Source organism: Tricharina praecox (genome assembly GCF_024521635.1).
Source record: "Tricharina praecox strain CBS 144465 chromosome Unknown BZA05scaffold_26, whole genome shotgun sequence".
NCBI lineage: Eukaryota > Fungi > Ascomycota > Pezizomycetes > Pezizales > Pyronemataceae > Tricharina > Tricharina praecox.
The window spans coordinates 185,037-200,092 of NW_026250428.1; the positions used below are offsets into that span (position 1 = coordinate 185,037).

The 15,056-nt window shown below is 53.9% G+C and overlaps 3 protein-coding genes across 3 annotated transcripts; all 3 read right to left on the reverse strand.

The window, feature by feature from the left end:
• Nucleotides 1-6,991: 6,991 nt before the first annotated feature.
• BZA05DRAFT_407812 (uncharacterized protein) lies at nt 6,992-8,273 on the reverse strand. Its single transcript, XM_051484657.1, has 4 exons — nt 8,093-8,273; nt 7,708-7,957; nt 7,258-7,636; nt 6,992-7,194 (listed from the first exon to the last, which is right to left on the reverse strand). The coding sequence occupies exons 2-4, from the start codon at nt 7,813-7,815 to the stop codon at nt 7,010-7,012; spliced, it is 672 nt and encodes a 223-aa protein (XP_051336447.1). The 5' UTR covers nt 7,816-7,957; nt 8,093-8,273; the 3' UTR covers nt 6,992-7,009.
• A 3,562-nt stretch (nt 8,274-11,835) lies between these two features.
• BZA05DRAFT_476437 (uncharacterized protein) lies at nt 11,836-12,562 on the reverse strand. Its single transcript, XM_051488249.1, has 2 exons — nt 12,040-12,562; nt 11,836-11,960 (listed from the first exon to the last, which is right to left on the reverse strand). Exons 1-2 carry the CDS (start codon nt 12,189-12,191, stop codon nt 11,861-11,863), a joined length of 252 nt encoding a protein of 83 aa, XP_051336448.1. The 5' UTR covers nt 12,192-12,562; the 3' UTR covers nt 11,836-11,860.
• Nucleotides 12,358-14,812, reverse strand: BZA05DRAFT_458932 (uncharacterized protein; the record flags this gene model as incomplete). Its single annotated transcript, XM_051487620.1, has 5 exons — nt 12,358-12,562; nt 12,627-12,658; nt 12,987-13,063; nt 13,636-13,660; nt 14,045-14,812. The coding sequence occupies 5 exons, from the start codon at nt 14,810-14,812 to the stop codon at nt 12,358-12,360; spliced, it is 1,107 nt and encodes a 368-aa protein (XP_051336449.1).
• Between the last annotated feature and the right edge of the window lie 244 nt (nt 14,813-15,056).

Below are 15,056 nucleotides of genomic sequence, written 5' to 3' on the forward strand. Positions count from 1 at the left end.
CCTCTTCAACCCGTCTACTCTACTGTACTTCGCATTCACCACCATCACCCCTCTCATCACCCTGCCTGTTCTCTACCAACATCATTCCTTTTCACTCACATTCACACACTACTTTTCTCTCCAACCATCTACTCACACGACCGGACAGAATAATCCCCCCCCTGCACATTTTGATTACCCGAGATCAGATCTGTTGATAAATCCTATGGCAGAGCCACACGCCGCCAGAGATCTAATCTCAGCTAATCAAAATGTGCAGGGGGGTGATTATTCCTTCCGGCCATGTTAGTAGAACGCCCGTAACTTCTGCCAGCCCCTCTCCTCCCAATTAGCCAGTTCCGCAGCACCTCATTTTTCAACTACCTCCTCATACATCCACCTACGGCTCATCTCATTGCACATTCTATCCACCCCATCAGCAAGTCTATCGTTTAACCGGAGAACTTTCCATCCTCATATTTTCCAAATGGTGTCAGCCACGCAAAGGTTTACTGATACACTGTGTGAAGCGACGGATCCACCCCTTTGAAACATATGGATACAGTCTGTGTTATATTGCCTAGCCACATCTGGAGGTCGCTTTGTAAGTTCCGAAATCGTATGCATGTTGTTGGAGAAGAAGAACATCCTGTCTCTCTTACGGTCTCAAGTGACATTTTCCATCACAAATCTCGCCCTTTGAACCGTCTCCTTTCTTGCATCCAAAAAATGTCCTTTTGCGGACTGAGAGTCCTCAAAATCATCCCACACACTCAATCTTATTCATATCAGGCGAGAGACAGGGGACCGGTTACAACGATGGATGTTGTTTTCTTCGTAACTCCATTTGGCGTCAGCGGACATCATGCTTGATGCTACTGAGTGCAGAGGCGCATTGTCCCCGACTCCTCGACAATCCATACTTCTTTGCCTGTATTTGCTTTTGGCATTCGGATAACATAAGTGATGAGGCGGGGATAAAGTTGTTCCGTGCCGAGTACTATCCCCCGTGCAGCCACAAACATGAGGAACGTGAGGATGGTTTGCTTCCAAGCATGGTAATTTTCGCTGTTTAGGAGCTCAACGGAACCATGCTTGCACGTGAACATGTTGGTTGAGGCCATTGCGAGTGGGTATCGGTTGTTCGAAGCGAGAAAATATATTCGCAGTCGACTCCTCCTTTGCTTCGGTCCCCCCGCTCACTCTTCTTTACGTTGAAGATCCACTCTGGTGGAGGTCGGCGGCGCCGTGACTGACCTGGAGCACGAGGTTCGGTGGGGATCTGTTCGTAGATCTCCTGCATCGTACGATATTCCGCCGTGCCGGGAATGAGGGCGTTCCGTCGTTGCTCTGCAACCCGTTCCTTCTCCTCCTGCCTCTCATTCTCAATAATCAACATCTTGCTTTGAAGCTCTTCCTTCGATTCCTTCTCCCAAAGAAAAGATGGACCATTCATCCCATATGCCAGCGCGCCTCAGAAGATAATCCGGGCGGAACCCTTTTCTTCTTGGGACGGGCATGTGGGCTCAATGTGTCCCCACGATTGGCAGATCTCACACTGCGTGTCTGGCTTGACGTCCCGGTACTCCTCACTCTTGATCAGTCTGCCACAGAGCCGCAGTCCCTTCCTAGCCGCAGCACACTCTCCAGGTTTCTTCCCCATGCGACCATAATCACCGTGCCTGTTTTCTCCCGTCCTCTTTCTTCATCTCTGCTCTTAGAATTTCCTCTGAGCCAAGCCAGCGGAGTCTCTGCAAGATTTTCAGCCCAAACTGGGCATTTTATGCCTCCAGTGCCTTGTGTAGGGTGTCCAGTCCGTCATCGGTCAAGAAGATGTCCAGCGGGATGCGGTAGAGCTTGACTTTCATCCGTTGCTCGTCAGCCCTGACCTCTGCGATGCCTGGATCCACTGTGCGTGCTGCCTGTAGAATCTGGTCCTGATAGCGCAGGAGAATCACGGCATCCGCTCTATTCGCCGCCATTGTGGTTCCCTCGGCTGTTGACATTCACCTGGCCTATCCTTACGTGACGGGGTGCCCCCGCCTCGTGCCGGGCGCTGCCTCGGCCCCTTGCTATAGCCTCCGCTGCCAGTCCCCCATCTTCTGGTCGAGCATTGCGGCTAGGCTCTCACTGAGCTGGCCTGCAATGAGTTGCCTCTCGGCACTTGCCGCTCAAGCTAGGCCCCAGCCTTCATGAGGGCTCCCATGACCGACTGGAGAAGTACTTGCCTTCGCGATTGCTGGCTGGGGGACGGTTCGCGTAGCGTCGCGCGATGATGCTGTGGCTCTGTCGGGCCGCCAATGGTTTTTTCTGCTGGGTAGCTGGGTGGTGCTGGCGAGGCGTTGCCATGGCCCCTGTGCAAGCGCCTTGGTGCTGCAAGGCGCATGAGCTGGCGCCCGGGAGTTCCTCTTCCGGGGGAAATTTGGTTTCCGACGCGGGCTGGCTGTTGTTCAGGGTCCGCAGCAGGTACGAGCACAGTGAGTGAAAATATGTATCCTCGCAGACACGGAAGCAGACATTCATGTCCATGATCTACTGAAGGAGGATGTCCTTGAAGATGTCGATGTTGAAGATTATCCGTGGCTTCGACTGGTCAAACGCGCTCTCGATCGTCTGCTGCGTCTTGGTTCCCCGTTCGGTAGCAATGTTCCCGTCTGGACCGATACGGTACTTGGAACGCAGATGTGCAATTTCGTTTTTCGTAGTCGTCATTGCGGAGGTGGCAGCAGTTAATGGATTCGGGCCTGCTCGTAAATACCTCAGTCAAGGCCTATGAGTGGTGTTAGCGATGGAAAGCCACTTACATCGCTAGTATTGCCATCGGGGAATCCCCCTCACCGTACACTCCTTCTCATTCTCCGGCAGCCAGATATGGCTTGAGCGAACCTTCGTCTTCGCTTTGAAAACCGCCGGGATCGAGTCGGTGTCTGCCGACGCGGCCTGTGAACTATTTTCCGGTTCCAGAAGCTGATGGATATACTGTGGCAGGTCGGATAAGACCGGAGGATAAGAAGGAAGTGATGAGCTGTCTCGTGACGTTTTGGAGTCATAGCGAGTGCGGCTTAACCGGCCATCCGTGGATAGGATTAAGGCGTCAAGCCGGGCTCATAACCTCATGAATAATGAGGTATGTAGAAGAAGGTAATGAATTCGGTACAGAAACAATATAGTGAGCAGTTAGCTCTCTCAATATAAAAGCTTCACGGACCAGGGTATATGGGCTTCGATCCCTTCGGGAGGTAGGTCTCCCGCGCTCGGCCCATGTTTTGAAAGCGTTGATTCAGCCAAGGCGTCTGAGTCGATGATCCAGGTGGATGGTGGATACTTCCGCCGATAAGGCGAAGTGGGCTAACCGGAGGGCACCGAAGTGGGCGTCGAGATAGTCCACTAACCGCTATTCCGTCTTCCCTCGGGATTGCCGTATGTCAGAGATATGTTTTCGGATACAGGAATGCTCGGCTTCATGACGGATGTGTGGAAGCGGGAAAGAATGGTGACCCGACCGGACTGACTGGAGTTGGTGTCGTAGCGTGCGCGCACAGCTTCCCAGGCGCGCTGGGGGTCGCGGTGCCCCAGGGAGCTGATAAAGGTTCGGACACTTCGATTCGCGGACGACCGAATGATACCGTATGCGAGGTTGGTACGCCTGCGGTTGTCCCGTACTTGCGCCGATGCGTTCGCCGGAGGTGGGGGTTCTATTCCTAGCACGATGTCAAGGGAATCTTCCATTCCCATGAAGTCCATGATGTCGTTTTTCCACTCGTGATAGTTTCTCTCCGTGAGGAGATCCGTGGAGCCATACTTGCATCAGTATTTCTTAGGATCCATTTCGAGTCGTCAGGACACGAGAGGTGTCGGCAACGGAAAAAGAAACAATTTTCGCTAATGAACATAGGGTATGAAGAAAAAGAATGGTTTTGGGGGTTTTAAGCGTCAAAACCCGGGCTCGTAACTTGTCGAAGACATATCTGACAACTTCTAAATGTGGTTGATGAGAGCGTTGTCGGAGATGGCCTCGGCGGTGCTCTGAAGTGTATGTCGGTAGAGGATCATTCGCTCGCGGTAACCTCATATCGGTTCTTCGGGATTTTCAATTGGTTGTCAAGCTGGCAGGATAGTATGCTGCAACTCGCGGTTGTAGCAGTGTTGTTAAGCTTGTCCCTTAGAATATCCGACATTACTGCGGGATCTTCAACGTTCTCTATCGAGGGTAGGACTTCGTCGGAGCAGGCAAACTCTTGCCTGCGATCGTCTGGTGCGGTAGAGTGTGTGTGTTGCTCGAGAGGCAGCAGTTTGGCCGACCGGTGGTTCTTCCTCTTGCCGGAGGACGATGGGGAGAGCATCTAGCGTTTCTAGGACGGAGGAGACCTGGCCTCTCCAGTTCAGGTAGTTGTGGTTGGAGCTTCTCGAAGTTTCCGTACGTGAACGTGTGGGAGAGCGGGAATGTGTTTGTGTTCATTCTGACGAGAATGGTAAGGATGGACGGTAGGTAAGTGGGGTAAATATTTCTCAGGGTCAGCTCCATGTCCGTCCTATTTTCCTCTCCTTCCTTCTCGGCCTGCAGCCGCTCCCTGAGCGGAGTGCCCTCGCAGGCGCCGGCCCCAAAACCACTGTCCTTCTCGTTGCCCACCCTCTTCCTGGTCTCTGGGGCCGTGTATGATATTGTGATGTTGAGTTGGCTGTCGGAAGTTTCTCTCGATACCGAGAATGGTCTGGCGTCGATAGGTCTGGGCTACTTTAACGACGCATGTGATGACGGGGGTTGGTGGTGCTGCTTTGCTGTTTGTTTGATCATTGGTTGCATGCGACCTATCTATATCATGGCAATAGAGGCAAGGAGACGCGTAATAACCGGCATCGACCATGCGCCGCTAAGTGTGTGGCATTCCGTGATTCGGCTGCACACGCAGCAACTCCGCGGTCCGGTAAAAGTGATTGCCTGAGCTGGGATACCTACGCACGCAGTTAGAATATTGATCGGTAGAGCATACCCATTCGGTTGGTCGTACTTACAATTTTCTGGCTGCTTCTCTTCCCTCTCCCTCAGCTCCCGCTCCATAAACTCCCACTCGTTGAGTTCCCATCAGGATCAGTGAGGCGGATATAGGCAGTCGCCGAGGAAGATGCAGTAAGCGAGGTGTCCGAGTGGTAGTCAAGGGTGTGGGAAGATAGGGAGGCGGAGTTGAGGCGAGAGTATGAGGAGGGTGTTGAGGTTGAGGAGCCGGGGATACTCCCGCTGTTCCTACCCCGCCTTTCTTCATGGCATCTCAAACAGGAGGCGAGACGGAGTAGGGAAATGAAGATTTATTTCTGCAGTGTTATTCGTGATTTCGCTCGAGCTGAAGCTTTCATCATCGTCAGCATTATTGTAGTGGAGGAGAGCGGATAGGTAGTGTACTCTTCCAATTGTCGCTGTTGCCAATATTGCTGTTCCTGAAAACCAGACTTCGATCCCGTGTCATCTTCACCGCCGAAAATCGTTGCCCACTCTATGACGCTGCCTCCACAGTCTCCAAACACTGTTATCATGGCAACGTCCGGGCCGATGCCGCTGCCGCCATGCGTCGTTCCTTCCAAAGGCACGCGGTTCATCGTTGTGATTGCCTCCCTCCTTTTCTCTCCGAAAACGAGGCCGCAGTCGTCGTGTTTCGTGGATGCCATTGATCAGGCCTGACTTGCCAGATTACGATCGAAAATTGGGGCGGCATAGTCGTAGTCATCTCCGCCCCTCACCGAGTTTCCTTCTCCGCCGAAGGATAGAACGTTTCCCCGCATGTCGCTTCAATAGAGGTGGTGATCGGTATTGTAGTAGAGGTATCGCAATTAGGCTACTCGTCCCACAGTCGGTGCTGTCGAGTAGTATCCCTCGTCATGTTCCTCCTTCTTCTCCGAAGACCGGTACCGGTACCGCAGTGATCGGCTCGCCACTGCAACGAAGATAGCTCCTCCCGGTGTAGTGTCTAGAAGGAGGCGGCGATGGATGTCATCGCTGAGCGGTGGAGGGGAAAGAGGATGACGATGGCGATGGCGAGGATGGCGATGAGGATGAAGATAAGGAGTAGGAGGAGAAGGAGCTTCTGGAAACTCCTGTAGTCGCTGTAGCCGATGTTACCTTTGTCTCAATCATCGTAAGCGATGGCCCGTGAGGCAATCCTCTGGCAAAACATACCGATATTTCGACACTAACTTCCGCTTCTCCCGTCTTCTTCCCTTCGTAGCGAGTGCCCTCAATCTAGCAGTCCACCGCAACCTTCTTCCTGAGGCAAACAGGCGTCGTATGTGTAACTTCGATGACCGTTGCATCTTTGTGGTGGTTTGGTGATATGGGTGGAGGTGGAGGCGGTCGTGGTTCGCAGTATTCGGAGGGGGTAGGTGCGGGGTAATGGGCAAACTTTAGAATATCTAGCAGCGATGGGCATCTACTTTCGCGTAATCCAACCACCGTCTCATCGCTTCGTGGCGCAACAGTGGCTTGCGGTCTCCCACCACCGCCACCGGTTGATTTGAGCCTCTGCGGCGATGTGCGAAACAGGCGAGTGAAAAGCCATCCACCGAACGGGCGGGCCGCGGGCATCTAGGTACTCTAGAGTAGCGACACGATCGGCCGCACCCACCACCAGCACGCTTGACAAGAAACATCGCCGTCACGATTTCTGCCGTTCGGTCCGTCGCATCGGTGGCATCGGTACAGTCCTGCGTTCTTCATACGTTGCCCCGCTGTTCTCAATGCGGTCGAGCATGCCGTACTCACTTGGTAACAATACGCGACATGACATCACCGTCATCACTGCGATCAGGATTCAAAGGCTCACAGCACGGTTATATGGCATACCCATTTCCGGCATATTCCATCGGAACGGCGGAACCTCCCGAGCATGTACGCACGGCCCGCAAAGCTCGGAAACCGGAACTTGGAAGAGCAAATTTTGTGGTAAAAAGCAATGCGCACACGTGACTTCGCGCCAAATGGCTTCCAAGCGAATTCGTGAAATGTGTAGCGAAAAGCAGGCGCCACGGAATCGCCAGCCCTTTACCGCAGATCGCCTGACCACACTGCTCTATGTACATCATATGATCTCGCCCTCCCGCGGTGCTTTCCCTCCCGCGGTGCTTTCCTTCCCGGCTGTCCTGGTTCCTGTACATACCAGCGGTTCCCGTCCCGCCCATCCCCTGTAGGCTGTTCCCGGGATCCCCGATCGTAAAGCAACCCGAAAGCTAACTCTCCCGGGCTTAGGTTAGCCGGGTGGGCTGGGTTCGAAACCACGGTACGCAACATACGCTTAACTCCACCACCCGGCATGTATATACACACGAGATCACAGCTTAGATACGCCCTACGGCCCGCGGGATGAAAGGAGGTGGTTGGTTGTTGTCGTCGAGCGCAGATGTGTGTCACTTTTATCACCGCGAGGAGACAGAAGTTGGAACCACCAAATTTGATTGTCCCTGAATAACTAAGCGCACTCCACCCCTCCATCCCGGGAACAGCTGGAGGGGGCCAATAAATCGGTATTTTTGTCGTTCCGAAGGAATCCTGGTGAAAGTGACGAAATAGGTAGAAACAAAAACACAGAAACACACCGAACACCAGCCCTATTGACCTGACAGTGAGGTCAATAGAGTACACTGGATAACCCTGACCGAATGGCAGCGAATTCTAGAAGAAAACAAAAATCAATCGCAATCCCCAAAAAAAAAAAAAAATAGAAAAGAAAAGAAAATTTTCACCGGTCCTGGGGAAGTTGCGGCTGCCGTCGCCGCCGTCCGCCTATAACTTCGCTGCTGCGGCCTCCTCGAGATTCTTCTCCGGCCCCTCCGTGCCGGCGGCCTCGTCATCGCTGTTGGCCTCGACCGGCGATTGGGTTCCGGGAGGCGGCGTTTGGTGGATTCGCCACTTGACGAGGGGCCGGTTGGGACCCATTGACCGCTCGTAGCAGTACTGGATTCCGTTCTCCCAGACGTACCGGGTTTCCGGGGTCTAAGATGCGAATATCCTGTCAGCTTTCTGGACGGAAGGAGGAACTCGGGATGATACTGGGCTGGTATTTGCCGGGGGAACTGGGGAATGGCGAGAATTGAAAAGGGATTCCGGCGGTACGGGAGGTAGACTTACCCAGGGGCCGGCGCTGGAGTGGCAGGAGACCGTGGGGATCGTCATGCTCGCGAGCTATAAGATGGATCAAAGGGTAGGTGGGGAAACGTTGTTTGTGTGTGGTTGTGCTCTGGTCGTAATGTTTTGGGTGACGAGCTCAATTCCACCGTTCCGACGGGCTCTTTATATGCTTTCGTCCCACGTCCATGGGAGCAGTTAGGGAGGGGGAGGGCGGTATCCATCACTCGCGACAACAACGGGTCACCGGTCTCCCGGTGTTGGCATCACACATCCAGTCGTGAGAAATCACCATCACCCTCTCTCCCGCATGGAGTACGTAGACGGGATTTGACGTTCAGTGACGGCCAGCGACGGCCGCAATAGGTAGGCGCAGGGAGAACTCCAGTGCAGCACTGAGGTCCCCCCCCCCCCCCCCCCCCCGCGCGCGCAAGACGACCAGCGAGCAAACATTGGTAGCGGACCGGTGAGCACACCAATGCAGCTGGAGCAGCGATGAATGAGCTGGGATAGATGAATCAACCGGTCAAGGCGAACGGTTCAAGCGCGAGAGCGAACGGCTGAAACAGCGAACCAACAAACCAACCAGCCGGTGAAATGGCCTGAGCCTACATACCGTGGATAGGTTGGTACTAACGCAGTTAGAAGTCCTGGTGTTGTCTATTAACGGATGACAGAGCTGAGGTGGCACATCCGCAAGTTGCCTGTTGTTTCCGGCGATGTCGACCATCAAAGTAAAGTAATGTGAAATGCGACGTTGCGAACCTCCAACCGGAAGCGAGAAGCGGCAGTAAGCGAACAATCGACAAGGGGCGGGGCGCGGCGTGGCGCATACTAGTACACGGAGATCCGCAGCAGGTGCCGGTGTGGGGGCCGTTGGTTGGATGGATGGATGATAGCAGATGTGAAACTACACCCTACTCCGTCCATATTTCGGCTATACCGAGGTGCTGTGACGTAGCTTTGGAAGAGAGAAGGCGAAAATGAAAGATGATGAAGAAGTTGAGGTTGTATTCAACTTCGAAGAGCCATCTATAGTAGAGTAATATGGCTCTCTTTGGCTGCTTACAACGTTCGGTGTCACTCGAGCGGGCTAGTCCGGTTAACAACACCATTCGGATCCACCGATCCGACTAGCCTCACCTCCTCCTATCTTATCTGATCTTCCATCCAACCCTACCTATGCTCCTCTCATCGTGGTGGCAGACGACATGCTGGAGACATGGTGCTCTAGTCGGTTAGGAGACGCACACTAGATATATAACGGGCAAGGTATGTGCACTCGTGTAGACTACCCTGGAAGTCTGCCTTGAGCCGTGAATCGTGATGTTGGACTAAAGTGCGGGAATCCACGGCTATGCACGGCGGGAGGGCCAGTTTTATTTCGTATTTGCACTGTGCACGACATCCCGTCGGTAAGATGTAGGTATGTGTTCACCGCTATCTTTCTCGGTACTAGCTAATTGTGATATGAGAGATCTTTACCCGTGAATTCACTGCGCCACTTATGTCTCGCTCAATACAGACCTATCACTCGTCGGGGCATCGAAAGTTCGTTCATGCTCGAGCCCAACTGTTCTAGATCCCCCCACGCGATTTTGCCATGGCGGAAGAGCAGCAGACGGGCATCTGCTGTCTATTGACTGTCATTCGCCACCGGCTCACAGGCTACAACTGTTGGCTGTTGGACTCAAGCTTCAAGGATCCCACACACTCCATCTTCCAACCTTTTCTAGACAAATGTCCTGCTAACCGTTGACTGACATTGAACACTGACAAACATTCCTGCCAGGGATCGATAACTACTCTACTGCATGCCGTTGACTACACTGCACCAACCGGCAAGGATTGATCGACCGACGACACAATATATCATCCGCGGTTGAGGGGAAAGGGAAGTCACGCCCCGACCTTCCCATCTTCTGGCTGACTGACAGAATCCGGCAGGAAATGAAGCGGGGAGTCTTGTAACGGCAGACAGACGGGAGAAATCAGAGCTCATGGCGGGCAGCGACCGGATACCGTATGTAATCGTATTCGGCTTCCCCGCATTGAAGAAACCTGTTTTCTTTCCTTTTACAGATAGTGTTTTTCGCTCGACGGCCCGTTCCGTAGCGTGGAGAGTGCGAGCGAGCGTGTTTGTTTTCTCACAGCGTAGGATTTCCCTTTGCAAGGCAGCCACAACCACCACACGATCAAGTGCACGAGTTGTCCCACTGTTCTGCATAAAAAAGCTGCCCGTTGGCTCCGACGCCCGTGTTGGCCAACGCACCCACGTTCATCATTGATGATGCAGATGCCCGATCGATTACTCCGCACACCGGTTTTAGGAGGTTATTATGCAGCTGAGCTACTTACTGGCCGAATAGCTGTCGTATCTGCTCGGCGACTTTGCCTCAAGCCATAGAGAAGCAAGAAAATGCGGTCCGTAAAATCCCACTGGCTGATTATAATTTCAGCTTGAATTCAGTGTTTTCCGGCACCACCTCCCGGCGCCCGCAGGCGGCGACGAATCCTCACGCCTCTTCCCCGCATGCCTCTACCCCGCACGCCCGCACGCCCGCACGCAGCGCGCACGGACCGCAATACCGTGGTTCTCTCATGACCATATTCCTGCCGATACCTAGTATATATGTACATGTGCATGCGAGATGCGAGATAGAGGATCTGCTGGCCTCCCACTGGCTGGAGGCGTTCGGCATGCATCATGTCTCCGCACCCGGCGGCTGGCGTACATAATGCCTGGTGGCGACGAAAAAAAGAGACCACGTCCGACAGAAAGACAGACAGACAATAAATCCGCCGCGAGAAAACCAGTTTTTTTCTCTCGAAGGTGGTGCATTCTAGGTATGTTGCGCTGCGGGGAAGTTCGACGTTTTACTTTTTCGATCGGTCGGTCGTGCTGATTTCTCTCCCGCCGGCCCGCTCCAGGACAGTTGACGATGCTTGGTTATCGTTATCGTTATCGCCTCAGTAATGTGCGCTGTCCTTCGCTTGCCCGTGCGGGGTAAATCCTCGAGGTTGTGTGTGGGCGCAACAGGTTTTCCTGTCGAAGCTGCAGAGTGCATGTCTCAGGATGCATGCGCATGTGCCGTTAGCTGCCTAAATATCAGTGAAACTGTCCGCTAGGACTCAACGAGGATCCCCAGGATCGAATGCGAAACATGGTGTGTGTGTGTGTGTGTGTGTGTGTGTGTGTGTTGACATTGAAGCCTGAAGCCTGACGCCTGAACAATACTGGCGACAACCCGTGGCGAGAATCCGCCGGCTTGCGGGGCTGGTGATTAGCTGTGACACATACCGTACGCATTGTCACGTCGAAACGTAATCCAGCAGGTGGGTGGGTATGTTCGCACGGTACTGAGACGCCGTTGGCAGTGTGGACGCAAAAAAAACGTGAAGTTTGAACAGACCATAGGCGTAACCTCGTTGGGATATTTTGAGATATTCCACGGGACTTCGAACTTGTCGGATCGAACATGAGGTGTTCTTTCACGGTCGATTACCCACCGTGTTGGGAAGTTGAAGGCGATTTACGCTTCCCAATCAGCATGCTCCGCGTCGGCCAACCTCCATCTTCTTGTCCCGAGCTGCTTACTCAACCACCACCGTCTCCACACGGCTGGAGCAGCCGTTCACCATCGGGGTTCATCCAATTGTCTCGCCGACGGCATCGGGGATCATCCACATGTCTCGCCGATGGCATCGAGGGTGGGTACACTCACTGCTAGGTACACTTAGCAGTGGCGGTGGCAGAATGGGAACTCAACCTCACGACTCTGATGTCAACCGTCGCCCTCCATTTGCAAGCGATGCGTGAGTGTTTTCTCGCAGGTGATGATTGGGAATCGAAATCGTAGAGGTACGCTGACTTTGCTGCCACCAACAGTCAGATCATGAAAACGCACTCGACGAATGTCCACCAATCCCCGTGTGAAGACTGAAGTTACCGTGCAGCAGGAATAGGACGAGGAACAGCGGCGTGACGTGGCTGGAGACGTAGCTTTAGAGACCGGTGCTGGGCGCGAAGGGGAACGACGAGTGGAATGACGAGTAATTGCTTGGGTACCGTATTTGATGACGTTGACGGCGTTGATGGCATTGATTCCGAGGACGAGGACTATAACGACGGGGAGGGACCGAGGATTGGGAAGACGAGTGATGGCGTTGATGGTATTGATGATATTGACGGCGTTGATGGCGAGGACGAGAACCACGACGACGCGGAGGGAACGAGGAGTAGGAAGACGACTGATCGCTTGTGTACCTTAGCTGATGTTATCGATGGTGTTGATGGTATTGATGCCGTCAATGATGGTATTGATGGTATTGACGGTGTTGATGATGGCATTGATGGCGACTCCGAGGACGGGGGCCAGGACGACGGGAGGAGATGGGGGAGAGGGTATAAGGATGCTCAAAGGCGTATACAGTCTCGGTGGCCGTTCCGACGTGGGGAGACGGGAGAGGGGCCTGGGGGTGATGATTTATCAACTTTAGTCATGTGGATCAGAAATCATCAGAGGGCGGAACATACCTCGACGCCCATGACCTCCACGCCCACCGACCCTACTGATGTAATCCTTGAAGTGGCAGCAAGACGGTTAAGATGAAAGATGATGAAGAGGTTGAGGTTGCATTCGACTTCGAAGAGCCATCTAACATGGCTCTCCTCCGCCGCCAACCTACAACGTTCGGTGTCACTCGATCCGGCTAGGTAGTGCTGTGGAAATCCCCATTGGGATCCACCTATACGACTAGTTAGCCTCGCCCCCTCCTATCGTATCAGATCCCCCATCTACCCCACATGTGGTCCTCTCATGGGGATGGCAGACGACACCCACACCCATGAACTACGGACGACGAACCCGCCTACCAACACATTGTGTACCCATACCCACGCGGCCACGCCGTCCACCACTCTGGGATGGCGAAAGCTCGGCACCTTCGAGGCTTCGCCACGTGTGATTAGAACTATGAACCAAGCTACTATAAATAGCGGCGTGCTGGACTGTTAGATTGGGCGGGGCGGGGCTGGGGTGGTACTCTCGGTACTCTACTCTACATGCTTCTACTCTACCTGGCCCGGGGACCGACTCTGCTGACAGACAGAGTCCGCTGAGCAATGAGCATCGACAAGGGAAATGGTGATCAGTTATCTCAGGCTAAGTTGTAACTAACGGTCATGGGAATCGGAATGGGAATCGGCCAAAGTAGGTGTATCCATGGATGCGGCCGGGCACCGTACAGATATCGCCGTCGTGGAAATATAAGGCGTGGAGATTTCCGTTGGTGCTGATGTAGTATGTACCGAGGCGCGTCACGATATTACAGATAGTCATGTTACATGTTATCATCAACCGTGGGATGAATACTAGGAGGATCATCACTCGACAATCGCTGTATGAGGCTGCTATGGAGGGTACCATAGGATACCTAGGTTCTGCGGAACTTCGCCTTCTCCAAAAGTGATACATACATGAACCCGTTGGACACGACTTTCGAGGGCCACGACGCCACGTTGGTGCTTCGTTGTTTTCACATACCCTCCGAATAGTAAGCGCCTCCGAACTACAGGAATCCCATTCGATTCTGTTCCCTATTAAAACTTAAAACAACAGTACTCCGTTCGCCTCCCCTCCAGGCCCTCTCTTCCGACCAGTGACCACCTTAAGACTACAAGAAAGCCTTCCCTCCAATTCTTTTCCGTATCAAAAGAACAGTGGGTAAGTAAGTGATGCCGCCCGATCGTTACGTCACTTTCATCTACCAAGGCCACGAAGCTGCCGCGGTATATGTACTAGAACCTCTTTCGCACATGCTATTCGCCAACTGAGCCAGCTCAGCCAAAACCTCCGAAAACGCCATTCTCTCCTGGAGATCCGAGATGCGATACTCTTTGCTAACTTCCATGCGCAGACCCTTCTCGGGTCCGACCAAACACCCCGCGCTAACCTGTCCGTTCGTTTCCAGCGCCTTGATCAGCGCCCCCGACACCGTTGCTTTGACGACCGCCCCGCTTCCCGCGCGCACTGTGACTAACCACACCGCAAACTCCTGCTGCGCATCGCGATCCATGAACTCCTGCGCCAGCGACACGGCGTACGCCGCCTCCTCGGCAAAGTCGGGGGAGCGGCGGCGCGGCACAACCAGCCACACACGAGACCCGATGAACCCGCGCGGGTCCCACGTGACCGTTATCTCCTGGTATCGCAGCTTGAGCGGGAAGAGCGGCCAATCGTAGGAGGTACAGAAGTACCGCAGTACGTGCTCGACCAGTTCGACGCAGGCGTAGCGGCGAGGCTCGACGTCGCGCGGACCGGGTGGGATCATCGTGAGGCGGTAGGAGGACTTGGCGATGTTCTGCAGTGCGTTCGTGTGGTGGATCGAGCGGAAGAGCTTGGAGAACGGCGATAGGGTGTTCAGTACCGCATCGATGAACGCGGGCTTCAATGCCGTCGAGCTGTCCAGGTGGAGATCGAAGGTCAACGTGGCGCCGATTGCGTCGAGGTGGTTCTTGTTCCAGCGGAAGGGCTCAATGCGGCAGGGACGTATCTGGCTTTGACCGGAGCTCGTCGGCTGAAACAGCGGACTTTTTGTGAACATCATGGCCTGTTGGGCAGGGACGAGAGAGTCTTCAGGGAGGCATGGTGACTTCTGCCTCTGCTCGCTGACCGCGGAGTGTGGAGGTACGGAGCAGGTCGATGGAAGGATCGTCGCCATTGTGTGTGGATTGTGGTGAGAGGATACGAGAGAGTCATCGACATGAGCAAATAGAAGCAAGAAAGGACGCCATTGAACGGGGTCAAAAGACGGAAACGGAATAGAATGAAACCGCATCCTCGATATAGCCTAGTGCGGGCGCTCGACGTAGACCTTGGGCGTCAGAGTCTCCGGCTTCTTTGGGACCCCCATGAGCTCTATATATAACTCAGATTCGCCTCGTCGTCCGCTGAACGACGCGTCC